The 19,601-nt window shown below is 38.6% G+C and overlaps 1 protein-coding gene across 5 annotated transcripts in view; it reads left to right on the forward strand.

Annotated features, from left to right (window-relative positions):
• dysf (dysferlin, limb girdle muscular dystrophy 2B (autosomal recessive)) overlaps positions 1-19,601 on the forward strand; it is a 362,566-nt gene that overhangs the window by 72,496 nt on the left and 270,469 nt on the right. For all 5 annotated transcript variants that reach the window (XM_039751919.1, XM_039751924.1, XM_039751920.1 and 2 more), the window contains exons 2-3: positions 246-301; positions 417-508. In XM_039751919.1, coding sequence (XP_039607853.1) covers positions 246-301; positions 417-508 — 148 coding nt within the window. The remainder of the gene's footprint in view (positions 1-245; positions 302-416; positions 509-19,601) is intronic.

Here is a 19,601-nt window from a genome sequence, read left to right on the forward strand (position 1 = left end):
TCACCAACTTTTGGGTGTTTTGTTCTCCACTGCCTGTTTTGAGGTGTGCATGAATGTATTTTTGAGGCTAGTATTAGGCCGTGAGTTAAAAGAACAAATTTTTTAAACATCATAATGGGAACAGAGGGTCCAGAGGAAATTCTGACTGTGCCAATCAACTTTGGACCTTACTTACACTTTGTAGGGTGAAATAAAGCAGACATGCTCTACTATCAGAACCTCAGAGGATGGTATTTCTTTTTCAGGAGTCAAGAAGAAGACCAAAGTCATTAAGAATAATGTGAATCCAGTATGGAATGAGGTAAATTATCCTTCATAATCAGTGTAGAGTCATAGCTGCTCTACTTTTTTAAATGACATAGCAGGCTGTTCGCTAAATTAGTGTTTGTTTGATTCATGGACTGTGTGTATTTCAGGGATTTGAATGGGACCTGAAGGGGATACCATTGGATGCCAGCTCTGAACTTCATGTGGTGGTGAAAGACCATGAAACTATGGGAAGGAATCGGTAGGTGCTACTTTTAAAATGTTTTTCAGTCCATGGTTTAGAAAATTTTAAGCATCTGCTGTATTATTTTATTTTGTTTTGCTCAGTTGGCTCCTAAGCTTAATTCTAATAAACAATAGAAGAAGATTAGAACCCTAGTGCTACTGAACACAGGAATTGTCTCTAAGAATTGCCAGCAGAATGTAACCTGGTGATGTCAACTGAGCTCTTTCACTCAGTCCCCACCTTTTTGTTTAGCACTGCCGCTACACTTAGGAATTGCATGTAACTTCTTTTTAATATATGCAAACTTTTTTGAAACTCCTGTTCTGCACAGGAACTTCTTAAAAGAAAACCAAATCCACTGTGATCCTCTGATGGTTTGTAGAACTTACAGTTGTATATACTGTATGTAATATTTTGAAGTTGAAAACATACTAAGCAGATTCTTTTTTTTCTATCTATTCCTCTACCTTCACTTCTGCACACACAAAAGAAAAAAAATCTGATGTAGTAAATTTAGTGTTTTGCAGTTCGAAAATTTTTGACCAGAGACAAATACATATCATGGATATTTGGAGAAGTTGTTAATCCTAGATAACCGAGCAACACTTTAGAAAAAGGGCTTCAAGACCTTCCTATGGTGAAACTATTCGTCACTTATTGTCATGCGAGTTAAACAAAGCCTTTCTTAACGTCTTGTTACACAGCACTGCAGGTCCATTATAGGTATCCCTAATTCTAAAATTACCGGTGCTTTATAAGTCTTATTAACAATTAACAAAGCATTTGTTAAGGTTTTCTTAAATGGAGAGGTAACCTGATCTATTAATGATAGGCAGTGTGGCATAGTGGTTAAGGCTTTGGACCCTGAAGTCATTTGGTTAAAATGCTGCTACTGACATTGTGTATCCATGAGCATGTCACTTCACCTGCCTCTACTCCAATTGGAAAAACAAAAGAAATGGAACCAATTGTATTTTAATGTAAGTTGCCTTGGATTAAGGCTTCATTCAAACAATAATTAAATATTAATGCACAATTATTTTAGTCAAGCAGTGTGGTATAGTGTTTAAGGCTTTGGACTTCAAACCCTGAGGTTGTGAACTCAATGTCGACACTGTATGACCAAGAGTAAGACACTTTACCTGCCTGTGCAACAATTGAATCTCAAATGTTGTAAGCCGTCTTGGATAAAGGCATCAGTCTAATAACTATGAACTTCTGTTTTAGTCACCTAACTCTCTGGAAGTTTCTTCTAACTTTGTGCCCAGAGAGTGATTCATCTCTAAAAAATCATTAACTTCGAGACTTCTTTCTGTTGGCTGACCTATTAGCCCACCAAACATTCTACTGCCTGACTCATCACATTATTTATATTGCAGCTGCAGTCCCTACTGCTCCCTCCATATGAATATACGCTCATTTATTGGTGACTTCAACATGGCATTCAAGCTTTTCCTCATAGTCACCCTCAAGCTCACTGTGCTTTCCATTTGTCAAAGCAAGCAACAAAATCAACTTGAGTTAAGTTCTCAAGTTGCTCATTTAACACATCAATCAATTCATCATGCGTCCCTAAAAAGGTTGCTAGTCCATCACAGAGAAACACAGTCATACTAAACACCCACTAGGGCCAATTTAGCATTGCTAATCCACCTAACTCACATACTGTTGGACTGCAGGAGGAAACCAGAGTTCCTGGAGGAAACCCAGACAGGGAGAACCCGGGATGTAACCCCTGGTCTCTTTACCAGGTTTCTCTTTATTTGTTCTCCCTGGCATGATGGCAATAGCACTATTACTGCTGCACAATATATCTATATATCTGTAAAGAGACAAACACAAATAAAGTGTTTTGGGGCACTTTCACAGCTAACCCCATATATTATAAGCACATCAAAATGTGAAAAATAAAAAAATGGTGTTAAGGTGCGAAATGTTGAATCTTCCCGAATTTCCTAGTCAGACTCCCCAAGATAGCGTCACTTTGTTTAAAGAGGCATTCTGGGAGGAAGAGGTGGGTCCAGGTGCTCAGATCCCTGAAGTGACATCATACGTAGAATAGTGTCAATCTTTCTTTCTTCAGAAGAAGAAGAACAGAACATTATTACATAGCACCACCTCATGTCTGAGAAAAACTGCTTAGTGTGTATATGCAGTATATATATATATATATATATATATATATATATATATATATATATATATATATATATATATATATCTACTCTATATATAGTATATATATCTACTCTATATATAGTATATAAAACCCTAAGCCTAAAAGTGCAACGATTTTGTGCAATGATTTTATGTGATATTTTTATGTTGTGTTTTTTGGCACGGTTTAAATCTGGCTTATTTTAAAAGCTACATATATATGTTTGCTATCATTCTTTTCAGAATCTATTGAACTTTAATGTGATGTTGTTAGATCTGTAGATTCTCATTCTGGTTTTAAATTATAAACTAAAAAATATCAAGAACTCATGTTCCGTGAGATGAGTCTTTGTGTCAAGAGATTTAACCACTCCCGGGACTGAAAATAAAAGACAAAGAGTAGAACAGCTGTTGTACAGGCTTTTAAATGTTCGAAGCACCGCACAAGATGCAGATCACGTGGCACAGCAGCAGCAGCAAGCCAGCAGCTAATCGAGCAAAGAGGAGATAAAAAAAACTATATTTGTTTCCCATTGCATCACCATTTAAAAGGGGGTTATAATACACACTAAACAGTCAAGTAATATGAACATTGACAGAGATAAGTTTTATTTTTTTTTTTTGTATTGTATTTTTGATAGCTGTTCTGAGGAGACATGCAAGCAAGAATATCATTGTATTATGTAGGTAATGACTATAAATTTGACTTCACTTGACTAATAGATCACCTCAGTTCAGCAACAACTTTCATATCCTAAAATTTGGAAATTGTTGTGGATATCCAGAATGCTCTGTAATCCTGAAAAAAAGTTGTTTCGATGCTTGAGAATGGATTGTATACATCTACAGGGAGATTTCATTGCTCATGTAATAGATATTCTATTTAATTTATTTCTATATAGCAGTCACCACTGAGTACAACCTCAGAATGCTTCCATAAATTTACACTTATAATGCATCAACAGTAATAGACAGTATTAAAAAGCAGTAATAAAATTTACATGCACAAACACACAAACTACATAAAACTGAGCAATTTCAATATATATTTAATGGGGTAATAATGGTCATCCTTTAGATAATGTGATTGGTAGGAACAGTCCTCCGCTTAAAATTCCTCTACTAGTTGTGCACAATTAATAACAAATGCTATTGTCAAGCACATAGCTACTTATTACCTGCTACCGGAGTACCTTGGACCAGACATGAATGATCAAATTTGTAGTCTCATTTAAGCCATTGAATTTACACTGGTATAAAGACAAGTGTTCAGCTGTCAACTAACCATTCTTCGGATGAACTCAAGTAAGTGACCCAAACAGGTGGTGTCAGTCTGTTAGAAGCACCTTACCTTAATCTTTAGAAGAGCTTTACAGGGGAGATCAGCAGAAGGTTGAAGAGATCAGTAGTGGAGGAATGTTGTGGTTCAGGGTCCTACCTTTCAGGAACTCAGTTGCAGTCAGTTTTTTCATTGTATAAACTGAGTTATAAACTTTGTTTCAGAACCTCTAATTTTTAATTTTGAACTTTTTGTACGCGTATGCTACATTTGATTAAAACTTACATTATTTTATTATTTTTCTGATGATACCATTTATTTCTCAGGATTGATTTGGGCACCGCCATTGTGTGGCTTTCTCTGTGTGGCTGTTGTCATATTGTTTATTTTCATTAAACCTGTTGCTGGTCACATGACATATCTTGTCATCATTGCCCTGCCAGTTATAGATGGCAGCACCCAGTCCCTGATATTTCTGTATTGGATCTCACTCTTAAATATCTTTGCTTTTCTTGCTGGTATTGAAGGATCCTATGACTCTTCAAGACAACCTTTTTGCCAATGTATTCTGACTCCAGGTTTGGTTAGTGTTTCTGGTTTACTCTTTTGAGACGTTTTGCCCTGGTAGTTTTTTTTGACCCATGGCCATTTTGTTAGTCCCTTAAACTGTTAATTTCTTGGTTGCAAACTTCTGTTTGATCTCATAGAGATCATAACAAGGTAAGAAACATGGAGCTGTGGTTATAAGGTGGTTGGGACCTCATAGAGCAGTAACCCTAAGACCAATTGTGAGGGAAATCATCAAGTTATTATTGTGCAGATTTCACCAATAGGTCAAGAAGGTGGCAGATACAATGGTGGATTAAACTGAGACCCATGAAAGGGAAGAGATCAATGAGTCAATGGAGAATGTTTTAGATTAGATTAGATATTTCCAAAGGGAAATAAGAGTTTCTGGTAAATCATTGTGAGACTCGGAAAGTGTGAGGTGGATGTTGACTTATGAGGGTCAGGAAACATTGACCTTGACTAAGGATGTTATCAAGAGAAACCCTGATGTCATACCCTCTTCAGAAAAAGAAGCAATGCAAAAAGCATCTGTTGGGAGTGGGACCATTTTATTAGGTGAAGTCACTGTTGAACTTGAAAAGTGTGATTATTGCAGGGATGCAAGTGTGGATTTGATTTCACCAAGAATGTTGTAAACTCTGACATTTGTGAAGGTAGCTTTGTTAACACTGTGTACCCCTTGGTGCTATGGGGTAGTTTGTGCACCACAATCATGGTTAGAGCTGTTGTTAGGATAGTTAAGGGCCTTTGTAATCATGTTTAGGTCACCCTAATCTAAAGATATGGAGCCTAGCAATGAAGACGTCTGTGTAGTTTTAATTGTCAAAAGAGAACTTCACCTACCAAAAGGAGTTAGGTCTGAGTGCTTATGTGGGTGGAGAACTATGCTTCAGGACCAGGGATGGTGGATCCAGTTATTTAAAAATGGGAACAAGATTGTGTGTTTCAATTACTGAGCTATTATGCACAAAAGAAGTGGAATGTTACAATGTCATATAACTTCCAAATTTATTATGGAGATAAATTTACTTTAGGGAAATCTATGGCAATGTGTATTAATCATGTATTGGTTCTGCAGTGTAGTATATTTTTTGATTTTTACTATTTAGTGTTATTGTGTAATGCCATTTTTATCTTGTATGTAGCCAATTAGCTAACCATCAAGGTGCAACATCTGGTTGCTGGATGATGCAGTATTGAAAGTCTCAGCTCTTGATATCATTGATGTCAAACTTTAAATACCAACATGACAGATCTCTCTTTATCTAATGATATGGATAATATGAAAATCCGTAATGCAATTGTATTATCTCTTTTCTAGTCTTGAGTTCACTATTGACTTCGTTTCTGGTTAGTGTTTCAGTTTTGGTGACAGTAATATTGACTTCTTTTTTTTTTACTCTTTTCTGGTTTCTGATTTATCTTCCAGTGTGACTCTATAACTTTTGTTACTGTGCTGCACACAACCACTACAGAGAGATTAGGAAGGATAAAGAATAATGCACTCCAATGGAGAACCTGTTTGATAGCTGACCCTCACATCCACAGACAGCAGTGTGGCTGCTGTTTTGTAGCGTTGGACCAAAACCTACTTCCTCATCTGTTTTAGCATCTGAAGCTGGAGCATTGGACTTCTCACACAAATAACCATGATGAGCATCATTCCCGTTTGAAGTGACAGCCAATGATAATAACAATGATAATGATGATGCGACTTGAAGAAGTCTGGGAGGTGTTGCAAGAAGACAAGGGCAGTAGCTGCTCCTTGGTGCCATATGAACTCTGTATTTGCAGAGTAGAAGTTGCATTTGTATACTCTTTGTTAAGTCAGCTTGGTGTAAAATGGGTGTGAGAGTCTGAAAGCATTTGTCTTATTTGTGATTTTAATGGGTGATTTTCATGAGCAGGATATCAAGGGGCAGCTAAGGCTCGAGAGTCTACTTTGGGGACCTAAGGGTTGCATTGTTAGAGATTGTAGATACTTTTCTCCTCCTGGCCTTGTTAGATAGAATGTGGTATCTTATTGTGTGTGGCAGCAGGAGGACCTTGGAATAGTCAGCTGAGGTTGTTTAGTTTAAGCATGTAACAAGGATACCATTGAGGTCTGCTGTTCACAGCCTTTTGAGAGCAGTCAAAAGGCATCCCTCACAAAATCAAAATAAATATTATAAAATATATACAAGGGATGTTCAAAAACATTTTTTTAACCCTGTTTATTAAGAATTTCAAAACCAAATTACATCACTTTTCTACATAGTCACTTTCATTTGCAATGCAATTTTCCAAGCATCATACCAACTTTTTAATGCCCAATTACTAGTCCTCCCCCCTTCACAGTTTCCAAAGAAATATAAAAATGTGGAAACTTTTTAAGTGTCCCTCATATTATTGAAAATATGTTATTACCTATCTTCTTCTTCTTCTTTTGGCTGCTCCTGTTAGGGGTTGCCAAAGCGGATCATCTTCTTCCATATCTTTCTGTCCTCTGCATCTTGTTCTGTCACACCCATCACCTGTCCTCTCTCACCACATCCATAAACCTTTGCTTAGGTCGTCCTCTTTTCCTCTTCCCTGTCAGCTCTATCCTTAACATCCTTCTCCTAATATACCCCTCATCTCTCCTCTGCACATATCCAAACCAAAGCAATCTCACCTATCTGACTTTGTCTCCCAACCTTCTAACCTGAGCTGACCCTCTAATGTACTCATTTCTAATCCTTTCCATCCTCCTCACACCCAATGGAAATCTTAGCATCTTTAACTCTTCCACCTCCAGCTCTGTCTCCTGCTTTCTGGTCAGTGCCAATGTCTCCAAACCATATACCATAGTTAGTCTCACTACCGTTCAGTAGACCTTCCCTTTCACTCTTGCTGATATCCACCTGTCATAAACCATTCCTGACACTCATCTCCACCCATTCCACCCTGCCTGTACTCTTTTTTTCACCTCTCTTCCACAATCCTCATTACTCTGTACTGTTGATCCCAAGTATTTAAACTCATCCACCTTTGCCAACTCTACTCCTTGCATCCTCACCATTCCACTGACCTCCCTCTCATTTACACACATGTATTCTGTCTTGTTCCTACTGACCTTCATTCCTCTACTCTCCAGAGCATATCTCCACCTCTCCACGGTCTCCTCAACCTTCTCACTACTATCGCTACAGATCACCATGTCATCAGCAAACATCATAGTCCATTTGGACTCCTGTCTAATCTCATCTGTCAACCTGTACATCACCACTGTAAATAAGAAAGGGCTCAGAGCCGATCCCTGATGTAATCCCACCTCCAACTTGAATGCATCCGTCACTCCTACCGCAGAACTCACCACTGTCACACTTCCCTCGTACATATCTGAATATTTTTTAAAATGCATTATAAAATATTTCAGGGACAAGTATACCAATATGTAATTGTAAATATGTGAATAATCAGAGTTTTTGTATATTGTAATATGTTTTCCAGAATATAAATATTTTAAGATACTAGGAACAATATACTGTAAGATCAATTTTAGAAAAGAATTTTGGAGAAGTCTATTCAAAAAATAGAGACCCTATAAAAATGGGAAAAGCTATGGAAGAAGAAGATTACAATATATTTTTAAATATACTGTAAATTCCAGTTCTAATACATTGTGCAAGATATATTTACTGTCATATTATATATTGTCATTTTTATATATGAGAACACAAGAATGATTGAAAAATTGTGAGAAGAACAGGCCATTCAGCCCAACAAGCTCATCCATCCTATTCAGCTTTCACCATTCACATATCCAAAATAACACCAAGTCAATTTACTAATTTCCTTCATAATTTCAACATTTCAGTCACCTTATGTCTTAATCTCTGTTTGCTTAAACTGAAATGGTTATTCTCCTTTAATCTCTCCTCCTAGTTCATATCTCTCAGTACTGAGATCAGCTTACGTTTTCTTTCTTTATGTCTATACTGCAGCATATTTCAAAATTGTGTTAATCTGTAATTAAAAACATCATTTAACAGACATCTACGAGGTGTATTTTTATGTTAAGATCTAATCTAAATAGCACTGTCACAAACACAAATTATACACCTTTTATTAACTGTGCACAAATAAGTAATACAGCTGCAAACTTTTATATAAACAATTATGCTGGGGGGGCTGCCAGCTTGAATTACTTTTAGCGAGTTACAGGGAGCTCAAAATTAATTACAATTATTGGGCACACTGTGTTTAGTTTTTTTCCAGGTAAAAAGATAAGCCATGAACAGTCTGTCTTGGGTTTGGACACATGGATATTTCATGTTTATACATAATATATTTGGAAAAGTGTTTATTACAATATATTGGGTAAATGCATGTTTCCTTATATTAAAAATATGCTATATATTTGAAGTACATATGTCCACATATTTTTGGATATATGCACATGTATTTCATTTTCATAAGGGATGCATGTTGAATTATACTGATTGCCAAGGATAATGTAGCGTGGACAGGTAAGTTTAGCGTATTGCATGCCCTCTTGGGTAAACCGATGAAGTGTGAAGATATTGCAAGTAGTCAAACAGAAATCTTAATCAGTCTATGTAAATCAAACATAAACCGGGGTATTTCTATCACTAAACAGCTGGTGGAGAAATTTGATCACAGGCCACAAAGAAGAGAAAACTAAATTCCTGGGAAGATAACAAGCTACTGCTGCTACTTCATGGAGCCTGTTATTTTTCTCTTCTTCAGACAACCTCAAAGATTATGCTGACAGTAAGCGGACTGTGGTTGGAATTGAAGTCTGATACTATCCTTCATTAATTTATAATTTCAGTTTAAGACACTGTGGAAAAGGGTGGCACAGTGGCACAGTGGGAAGCGCTGCTGCCTTGCAGTTAGGAGACCTGGGTTTGCTTCCAGAGTCCTCCCTGCGTGGAGTTTGCATGTTCTCCCCGTGTCTGCGTGAGTTTCCTCCCACAGTCCAAAGACATGCAGGTTAGGTGCATTGACGATTCTAAATTGTCCCTAGTGTGTGTGGATGTGTGCCCTAAGATGGGCTGGCTCCCTGCCCAGGGTTTGTTTCCTGCCTTGCGCCCTATGTTGGCTGGGATTGGCTCCAGTGGACCCCCGTGACCCTGTAGTTAGGATATAGCAGGTTGGATAATGGATGGATGGACACTGTGGGAAATTCCCTGGGAAAAAGGCAACACCCAGACTGAATTGCTTGGAAATTTGTTTTTATCTTTCTTACACATATATTTAAGATACAGTACAATACAATTTATTTTTGTACAGCCAAAAATCACACAAGAAGTGCCGCAATGGGCTTTAACAGGCCCTGCCATTTGACAGCCCCCCAGCCTTTGACTCTCTAAGAAAGCATGAAATACTCCCAAAAAAATAACCCTAGTAGAGAAAAAATGGAAGAAACCTTGGGAAAGACAATTCAAGGAGAGACCCCTTTCCAGGTAGGTTGAGCATGCAGATGTGTCTAAAGAAGGGAGGTAAATACAATACATACACAGAACAGAACACAAGTAATCATAACATAACATAATAGTGAAATAGAAATCTTACAAGATACAATAGTGTGTAGTGACTTCAAAGGTAGAGGTCGTCTTAACTTAAACTCAGCCCTCTTTTTTCATTTGCTTTTGCTGACGCAATGGCCATGAAACTAGGTTCTACCCTTAGGCCTCTTCACATACACATTGTCTCTGTGCCTACATTGCTTTTGTCTGAGTCTCCCCACAGGATGTCTGGTCATAGTAGGGTGTACTTACATTCACATCCTGCCATGTTGGGCTAACAGAATTCAACAGTCAGCTTCACAGAGTGTAGTTTGTTTGCTCCTGAGGAAATCCCTAAAAATACAGCAAAAGCATGCAGACTATGGAGTACGCACCAAAAATGGAAAGTGAACCGCAGTCCAAGTATAGGGGGTGGGCAGTAAAATCAGTGCAGTGCTATCCTAAGATTATTATTATTATTACTGTTATAGCATAACATAATATTCTCAAATCTTTACAATCCAATTATTAGTCACTAGGTAATAATAACCAAGTGGAGGTCCATACAATTGAATGTACAAGCAGCATCTAAATGCATGTAGAAGTTTCTTCTGCTGCGGCTGTTTAGGTATGCAGCTGGCTGGAATGCAGCTTTTATCAGAGCGTCTCAGAAGTAGCTGGAGACAAGCCATGTCTTGATCAGTTAATTCTTCATTGGAGGATGAAGCTGCAGGGCACAAACAACATAAACAAGCACGTTGGGGCAGAACTTTCTTTCTTTCTTTCTTTCTTTCTTTCTTTCTTTCTTTCTTTCTTTCTTTCAATGGTTAGATCATTTTCCCCCAGTATGAAGCTCATGCTCTAGCAGACTTCTTTTTTCCCAAATAAGGACATGGCCGTGCTATTTTATTCACACAGACTGAGTTTACCTCATATGTGTCAAACACTCGAGTAAGCACAGACAGGCCATGTGGATACACTTGGAATTCCTTTTAATCATGCTGGGATCACTGCTGAGGTTACAGGCTCTGTATTAAAGCAGGCACCCTGCTTTATTTCCCTTTGCTCAGACCATCCAGAAAATCAGAGTGACTCAAACTGTTTGCAATTCTAGCATGATTCATTTTGTACTGTAAGAAAACACAGCTCAAATTCTGAGTCTATTTTGAAAGACACAAGGCAAGGGACCGAGGGAACCCTCAAATAATCCCCTCATGTTCATAAAAGATCAATTAGCTTAGCACCAGTGGTGGAACAAGGGTTTTCAACTGGGAGGGCAAGCTTGTTTGTGCCTATCCCTTTAGGAAATGACCAAACCCCCCCACAACTAATTTTATTCCATACATAACGACATTGAGGATAAGCGTTTGATTTTAAACCTGCGTGGATCAGAAGAGCTGCTTTCTTCCGTGTTAAGTCTGAATGAGGGTGCTAAGTTAGCATTGTCAGCACTGCTAATTTGAGATGAGCCCCTGAAACCATGATTTACATCACTTACTGTCTCTACTGCATCATTATAGTTTCCATCTGAATCATTCACACTGTCCTATGTTATTTGAGCAGTCGCTTTCTACATCTAATGATGCATTTCACACTGTCTCTTCACATTCCTCTTCTTCTTGCAGTTTGTCATTGTAGCTTATTCCAGGTGGAGTTGTAAGAGGACTTGAATCAAATTAAGTTTGTAAATGGAATCAAAGTTCAAATAAGGAGAGCTCTGTCTCTCTTTTTTTGGGGGACTCCAACAGTGCCTAACGTGTGCTTACTCTAGCAGAGTAGCATGTGGGGGGACAGCCTTTGGCAACTGGGTGTGTTTATGCAATCTGCTCATGCCCTTTGTAAGCTTCAACACTGCATTCTGTAATGTATATAAGGTTTTATATTAGGATATACCGGAATCTTGTTAGAATTCTTTTTGTCACATTTGAATGGGACCCGTAGCTAATGACCCCCTGACCTCTGCTGGTCTCTTCCACTGTCTATTACACATGTTTTATTTTGCTGTATTATATATTACCTATTACCTACCTAAAAAAAAATAAATTATTTTTATTTAAAAAATGGTTGCAGTTGTAAGCATGAGTTGCAGTTTTCATTAATCGTACATCATAAATGATGAAAGAATGAACTTTTTGTGGTGAAAAAGGTTTTGTTTTCTTCATATTTAGGTCTTTGTCATATCCTGTTAGCTCACATAGGAAGCTTTATTTCTATCGACTTTGGAACATGGGGTGAACAGAATCTGAAGAAATACAGTCAGACTCATAAGAGACTGGGCTGATTAATGATTTCGACAAATGGCCCACTCCTTTAAAATTTAAAATGTGCTACATTAGATAGATAGATAGATAGATAGATAGATAGATAGATAGATCAGTAGAAGGGCACTGCAGCACCCCAAACCCAAGACACAACGTCCTGGTTAAAATAAAAGGTCTATTCACCTTTCAGTACAGGCTTCTTGTTAAATACAATAAAGTCTCTTTCCCTCTCTTCCTCTCCACTCCTCACAGGTGAGCATTGTTCGTCCTCCACTCCGATTCCAATTTGCCTAGATGTGGTTGATTTGCTTCTTTAATCTATGACCTGGGAGCACTTCCAGTGTTAGGGCATAGCCTGTTTGCGGCACTTCCGGGTCAGACGGAAGTCCCTGAAAGTAGGCACCACAGAATCCAAAAGGATGGCTCCGTGGGACAATAGGCCCCAGCGTATACTGCAGGTGTAGGTGTGGGAATCCTAACCCAGGGGTGTTAGTATCTAACGTTGTGTTGGCATCCTCGCCAGGTATAAATCACTGTTCCATCCTGGCCAGAACATGTGGGCCACCCATAATAGATGAATGTTTTGTTTTTTAAACATAATCCAAAATCCACATCCATCCATCCATTATCCATCCCGCTATATATCCTAACTACAGGGTCACGGGGGTCTGCTGGAGCCAATCCAAACCAACACAGGGTGCAAGGTAGGAAACAAACCCCGGGCAGGGTGCCAGCCCACTGCAGGGCACGCACACACCCAAACGGGACAATTTAGAATCGGCTATGCACCTAACCTGCATGTCTTTGGACTGTGGGAGGAAACCGGAGTAAACCCACGCAGACACAGGGAGAACATGCAAACTCCACGCAGGGAGGACCCGGGAAGCGAATCCAGGTCTCCTAACTGCGAGGCAGCAGCGCTACCCACTGCGCCACTGTGCCACCAAACAGTTAAACAGTGCACCCATAATCAACAAATAATCCAATAAATAATTCCTGTGTTCAAGGTGAAGTTCAAAAAACAATGCAGTAAATAAGTTAAAATACCCGAAGGTAAATCAAAGTCAGTATTTCACTTTTTTGTTTAACTCCCCAGATGTAAGGCATCTGCTCTGCATCTCGCTCTCTCTCCTCTGCCTCAGCCACCAACCTTCTATCAATCACCATCCCACCTCTCTCACCCTGCATTACTTCCATCCTCTTCTTTCTCTTTTTTCTCTCTTTCAGCCCAGCATATCTCTCTTTAGTGTCTTGCCGATTCACCCTTCCAGGGCGTCAGCAACCGCGGTCCCTTCCAAACACTTAGTCACAACTGCATTGTTCAGTGCATCTGATGTGACTCCCCAAGCCACCTTCTCTCATGAAGCTCACACAAAAAATTGTCCCCTGCCTAGGGAGGCCTTTGATCATCCCCGCTACAATTCTGCGGGGAACTGATCTGCCCAAGAACTATGATCACTTGTTCCTCTATGGGGCCCCTGACCAAACTCCTCTGTATGGGCTGACCAAGTAATGCCTTCACTTCCTTTTTTGAGCTTTCTCTATTTGCCTTCCTGTTCTTTTAGTTTTGTACGTTCTTTTGCTTCCCTCTCTTTAGTCCGTCTCCCCCTTAAAAACCTCCATAGGTGCAGTGACTCTAATGCAGACTGCATGAAGCCAATGAAGCAATCAAGACAGACCACACTCTCATGTGTGGGTGCACTCTGTCTCGATCACTCCACCAGCTCCATGCAACCTCGCAAGCCCACACACCCAGGTAGATCGAGCTGGCCTCTTACTTATTAATCTGAATGACCACTTGCTGCTTAGCCGCTGACCTATTATACCACAACCACCTGATATTGTAGGTTGGAGACCGCCCCAGTACTATTTAAGAACCCAGCAGACCACAAGATGGCTGCTGCAAAATGGCCACTTTCACCTTTGCCTCTCATTTGGATTTTTTGCAAGTGCTGGTTTTTGAATTTTTGGATTGTTTAAAGCATTTAATTTTGAACATTTAAGACTGGCTTACTTTTTACAGTTTACCCTTTAAGCATATTGTTTTGATGCTTTCCTTTTTGCTTGTTTCTTAATAGTTTTTAAATAGATTTTTATAATAGTGCTTCAGATATTTAGAAACATTGTTTCAGCTAAAGCCTTGGCCTTTTTATGTTATATCTGTGCAGAATGTGAAGCTGTCTTCTTGATTTTGGGGATATGGCTTATTTTTGGTTTCCAGTCTTAATTTGAAGCCCAAGGTAAAATTTTGGTGGTGAAGCCACATTTTGAGTTTTGCAAGGCATGTAGTATAGAATCTAATCAAGATTTTACACATGAGGCCCATGGTCTTTGTTTTCCACCTGGACACATACAGAATTCTAATCCTTATATGTGGAAGATAAGAACTGGAAAAGACAGAACCACAAGAAGAATAATAACAAATGTTTAGACTGTAATAATAAAAGAATGCAAGCGGGAGGAAGGCCCAGGGCAAGTTATATTTTTTAAAGTCACTATGGATTTTTGCAAAGGACCTCAGTAATAACTTAGATGATTCTGCACTTAAATCAGCCACACATTCAGCACCAGTCTTCAAATGTATATTTTAAGATGGTGAAGAGGGTGTATCTCTGTTGTCTTTTTTTCTTAAATCTAAGCAGTAAAAGCAGCTAAGTGGCAAGCTTTGTCCCTCTGGTGAGTCTGTAGTATCTTCAAAGTAAACAGAGGTCACATTTTCGAATCCACGTCTCCCAGGGAGTTTATGATACAGGACAACTGACCTCTTAGTGTTCCTCATAGAAAATAAATTTTTGGTGTCATGGTTCTGTAATAGAAGGAAATGGAGCTAGAAGTTCAAGTCCAAGTCTAATCATTAACTCCCAGTGTGCCACTGAAGCTGGCCACCTCACTGGTTGCACATGGTCATGTGACTCCATGTGAAAAGGGCACAAAAGCAGAAGATTCCCATTTTTCAAAACCCATCTCAGCCATTGGCTCACAGCGTGTTCCTGGACCAAATCAATTCATCTTCTATTGTCCTTTATACCAACTTCACCTTCTATTGTGGTTGCAAGGTTCAATAGGTGAAGGTAGTATAACCATTAGATGCCCACAGATCAGATATTAGAATAGTCTCTGTCTTGTGGTGTTTCTCTGAACAAAACCTCTTCATTTTTCAGTATCCTTCACAGATGACAATTTGGTCTTATAGTTTGATGGTTGAAGATGGTGGTTGGTGGTTGTCTCTGAGCTATCTCATCTCCAAATGGCCCGTCAAGACAATAAAGTGGGTCTGGGGTTCAGAATGTGAAGGGGCAGAAGGTGGAAGAATCCCACTGCCTAGATGCCAGATCAGGCAGTGACTTCTATTATGCCTATGCACCAGGCCATGCTGTTTTTATTAACTACTCCAAGTGTATCATTGAGCAATTGTACCTCACTGCTTTATCTCAATTGGAGTAGAGAACTTGTTTCAGCAGGTGAAGCAAGTGACACCAGAAAACTCCCAATCCTCATGTGTCATAGAATCAGGTCACCTCATTTATTATATTTCACAGAACCTCATTTAGTTGTATAACTTAATTGAATAAGGAGATTAAATCAGAAGACATTCATTGTCTAGTGGCCAGCTGTGTCCCCGAGTCAGGTCACCACGTTTCATAATTTTCCATCAGAGAAGATGACATGGTTTTTTAGTTTAGTGTGTAAAACAGAAGAGTCCCACTGGCCATATCTCAGTTCATCTACTGACTTGGGGTGTGACACCATAACCAGGCCACTTCATCACCTTATGACCGTCAGACAAAATAATATAGTCATATGTCCCAGTGTGTGAATTACTTGAAACATAATCACTCCTACAGCTCCTGACTCCCACAGTCTTCTTGAATAAAACAATCTCACCTTTTAATTTATTTCAGAAATTTAAACAAGGTCATGTGATCAAGTAAATACAGGGAGCTAAAACAAAGGGTTTCATTGCTTAGGATACAACCCCCCCATTGACCACCAAATCTATCTATCTATCTATCTATCTATCTATCTATCTATCTATCTATCTATCTATCTATCTATCTATCTATCTATCTATCTATCTATCTATCTATCTATCTATCTATCTATCTATCTATCTATCTATCTATCTATCTATCATGTAGATATGTAGAAATTAGAAGAATACTTAGTACAACTGGAATGCAGTAAGGAATGAGAATGACAGAACACAAAAGTGCAGTCCAGAGGGTTTCATCTCTATACGATATTGTAAAGGCCTGTCCTTTTTATGTCTGGGAAGGGGCAGCAGCAGTGGGAACTAGGGACTCTATAGTAGGAATGCTGAGTTAAGGAAGCCATTACCAACATGCCAGCAACCTGAGTCATTTCCCGGATATCCTTAGTTCATTGGGCTCCTCGGAATGGCATAGTCCATGGCTGCTTCTCTGATTTACTGTTCAGTAAACAAAGCAGAATGAGTATGCCAGATGGGCTTGAGTAGCTCAGTTTGCACTCTTTTTGCCCCAGAACACTTGTTGATCATTAGATAAGAATGTAGGTGCACTAACAAAGCCACTAGCAATTTTAGAGTAACATTTTAATTATTTGCATGCCAGCCAAAATTCAGTGGATGCAAGGCAGGAGGACTTCATGGTTTGGTGCACTCTTGAAAAAAACATTGCTTTACTCCGCAATATACACTCACTGAGAAAATTATTAGTAACACCAGTACACCTACTTATTCATGCAAGTATCTAATCAGCCAATCATGCGGCAGCATCCCAATGCATAAAATCATACAGATAATGGTCAGAAGCTGCAGTTAATGTTCACATCAAACAACAGAGTGGGAAATAAATGTGATCTCAGTGATTTCGGCCATGGCATGATTTTTGGTGCCAGACCAGCTAATTTGAGTATTTCTGTAATTCCTGTTCTCCTGATATTTTCACAAACAACAATCTCTAGAATTTACCATTGGGGTGTTAGAGGAAAATGCCCAGATATACTGACAGAAAGGCTACTGTAACTTAGATAACCACGCTCTACACCTGTGGTGAGCAGAAAGGCATCTCAGAATGCACAACACTGAGGCTACAACAGCAAAGAATGATATTGGGTCTAACTCCTGTCAGCTGAGAACAGAAAGCTGAGGCTGTAGTGGGCATAGGCTCAATAAAAAACTGAACAGTTGAATACTGGAGAAATGTAGCTGGGTTTGATGAATCTTGATTTCTGCTGAGGTGCACATACGGCAGGGTCAGGACTTGGTATCAACAGCCAGATACAATACAATTCTTCAGACTTTTGCCAAGCATTAATCACTGTCTTTCCTAAGAAAAACAAGAACTTATTAAAATGTACATCACCAATCTCACTTCTGAATAACGATGGTAAAAAAAACTCTACAAAGTTCTAGCCAGAAGGATTGAGAAAGTGCTTTTTTCAGTAATATCACAAGACCAAACTGGACTTATTAAAGGTAGACACTTAGCTTCCAATCTTCTGTGCCTGTTTAATGTAATATATTCACCCATAAAGTCTAACACTCCAGAGATTGTATTATCTTTGGATGCAGAAAAAGTATCGGATATGATTGAATGGGATTACCTATATTCACCACATTGGGTTTGGCCAGAACATATGTGCATGGATCAAACTACTGTATACTAGTCCAGAAACTTCAGTTTGTATTGACAACATTATTTCAGACTATTTCAATCTAGAATGGGTTACTAGACAAGGATGTTCCCTGTCACCACTGCTATTTGCAATCGCTATTAGGCCAATGGCAGTTCACTTTTGAAATACATCTGAGATAAAGGGGATTATCAGAGAAGGACTTTAACAGGAAATATCACTATATGCAGATGATAGGTACTGTAAATATCAGATCCATAAAATTTGGTTCCTGCAGCCTTAACAGCACTAGCAGAATTTCTGAAGATATCTGGACTCAAAATTAATTTGGATAAAAGTGAACTTTTTCCAGTGAATTCTCTGGCACACAACAATACATTTTATCATCGCAGATCAGTTTAAATACCTAGGGGTAAATGTCACAAGCAAATATAAAGCTATTTTGCAACAAAATTTTACTGTCTGCATGGCAAAACTTAAACAAGATGTACATACGAGAGATGGTCTGCCCTCAATCTTACTTTAGCAGGGACAATTAACACAGTCAAGATTAATATCCTTCCTAAGCTTCTGTTTCTGTTTCAAAACATCCCCGTATACATTAATGAATCATTTTTTAAGAAATTAGATTCAATCATAACCTCATTTATTTAGAATTCAAAACATCCACGCATCCAAAGGGTGATCCTGCAATGACCTAAAGCAAAAGGTGGCATGGTTCTACCTAACTTTCAGTTTTATAAATTAAGGTTATAAAAGCTATAAAAACCTAGACATTGACACAAATAGATGAACATATACAAGCTTGGTCTGTAATAGAAATAAAATCCTGGAGTACTTTTTATATTCCTTGCTTTGTACCCCAGTAAATATAAGCTTTCTTCAATATACTAACAATCCAATTGCCCTTCATTCATTCATTAGAATATGGAACCAAAGTAGGAAGCACTTAGCGAAACTTTTATCTGTGGTACCTCTACATGATAACCACCTTTTTCCACCCTCTCAAACTTGCACAGTAGATGTCTTTGCATCCTATGAACAATTACACTCCAAATTTAGCTTCCCATCAACGCAGTTTTTTCACTATTTCCAAATTAAATACTTTGTTGAATGAAATCTGCCCAGTTTTACACACCTCCCACCTGTTTCTATTCCAGAAAAAATATTGACCAGTCTTGAAGACTCAGACAGGATTTCCATAATGTTTTAAAACATTTTAACTCTCTTCCTTTCAAAGATCCCAGAGTACAGTGGGAAGAGGAATTCTTACTCAATTTTTCAGAAAAGGAATGAACGGCAGCCTTGCACAGAATTCACTCTAGCTCCATATGTTCAAAGCATACAATTATTCAACTTAAAATCTTTTATCTCATTTAAAATTGTCCAAAATGTTTCCTGGGCAAGATCCAACCTGTGAATGTTGCAATCGAACTCCAGCCTCACTAGGCTACATGTTTTGGACGTGTACCAAATTAACGTAATTTTGGGCCATAATCTTTAAATGCCTATCAGACAGCCTTGGTGTCACAGTCTCTCCTAATCTATTAACAGCTGTGTTTGGTGTGCTCAAAAATTGGCTTAAAGTGGAGAAGAACAAACTATAATTGCCTTTACTTCACTATTGACACGTAGAGTTATCTTGCTCAACTGGAAGAATCCTTGCCCACTTCTTTTAAATCAATGGGTAACTGATGTTCTATAGTATTTGAAATTGAAAAAAAAATCTAATT

The sequence above is a fragment of the Polypterus senegalus genome, chromosome 4, assembly GCF_016835505.1.
Source record: "Polypterus senegalus isolate Bchr_013 chromosome 4, ASM1683550v1, whole genome shotgun sequence".
NCBI lineage: Eukaryota > Metazoa > Chordata > Cladistia > Polypteriformes > Polypteridae > Polypterus > Polypterus senegalus.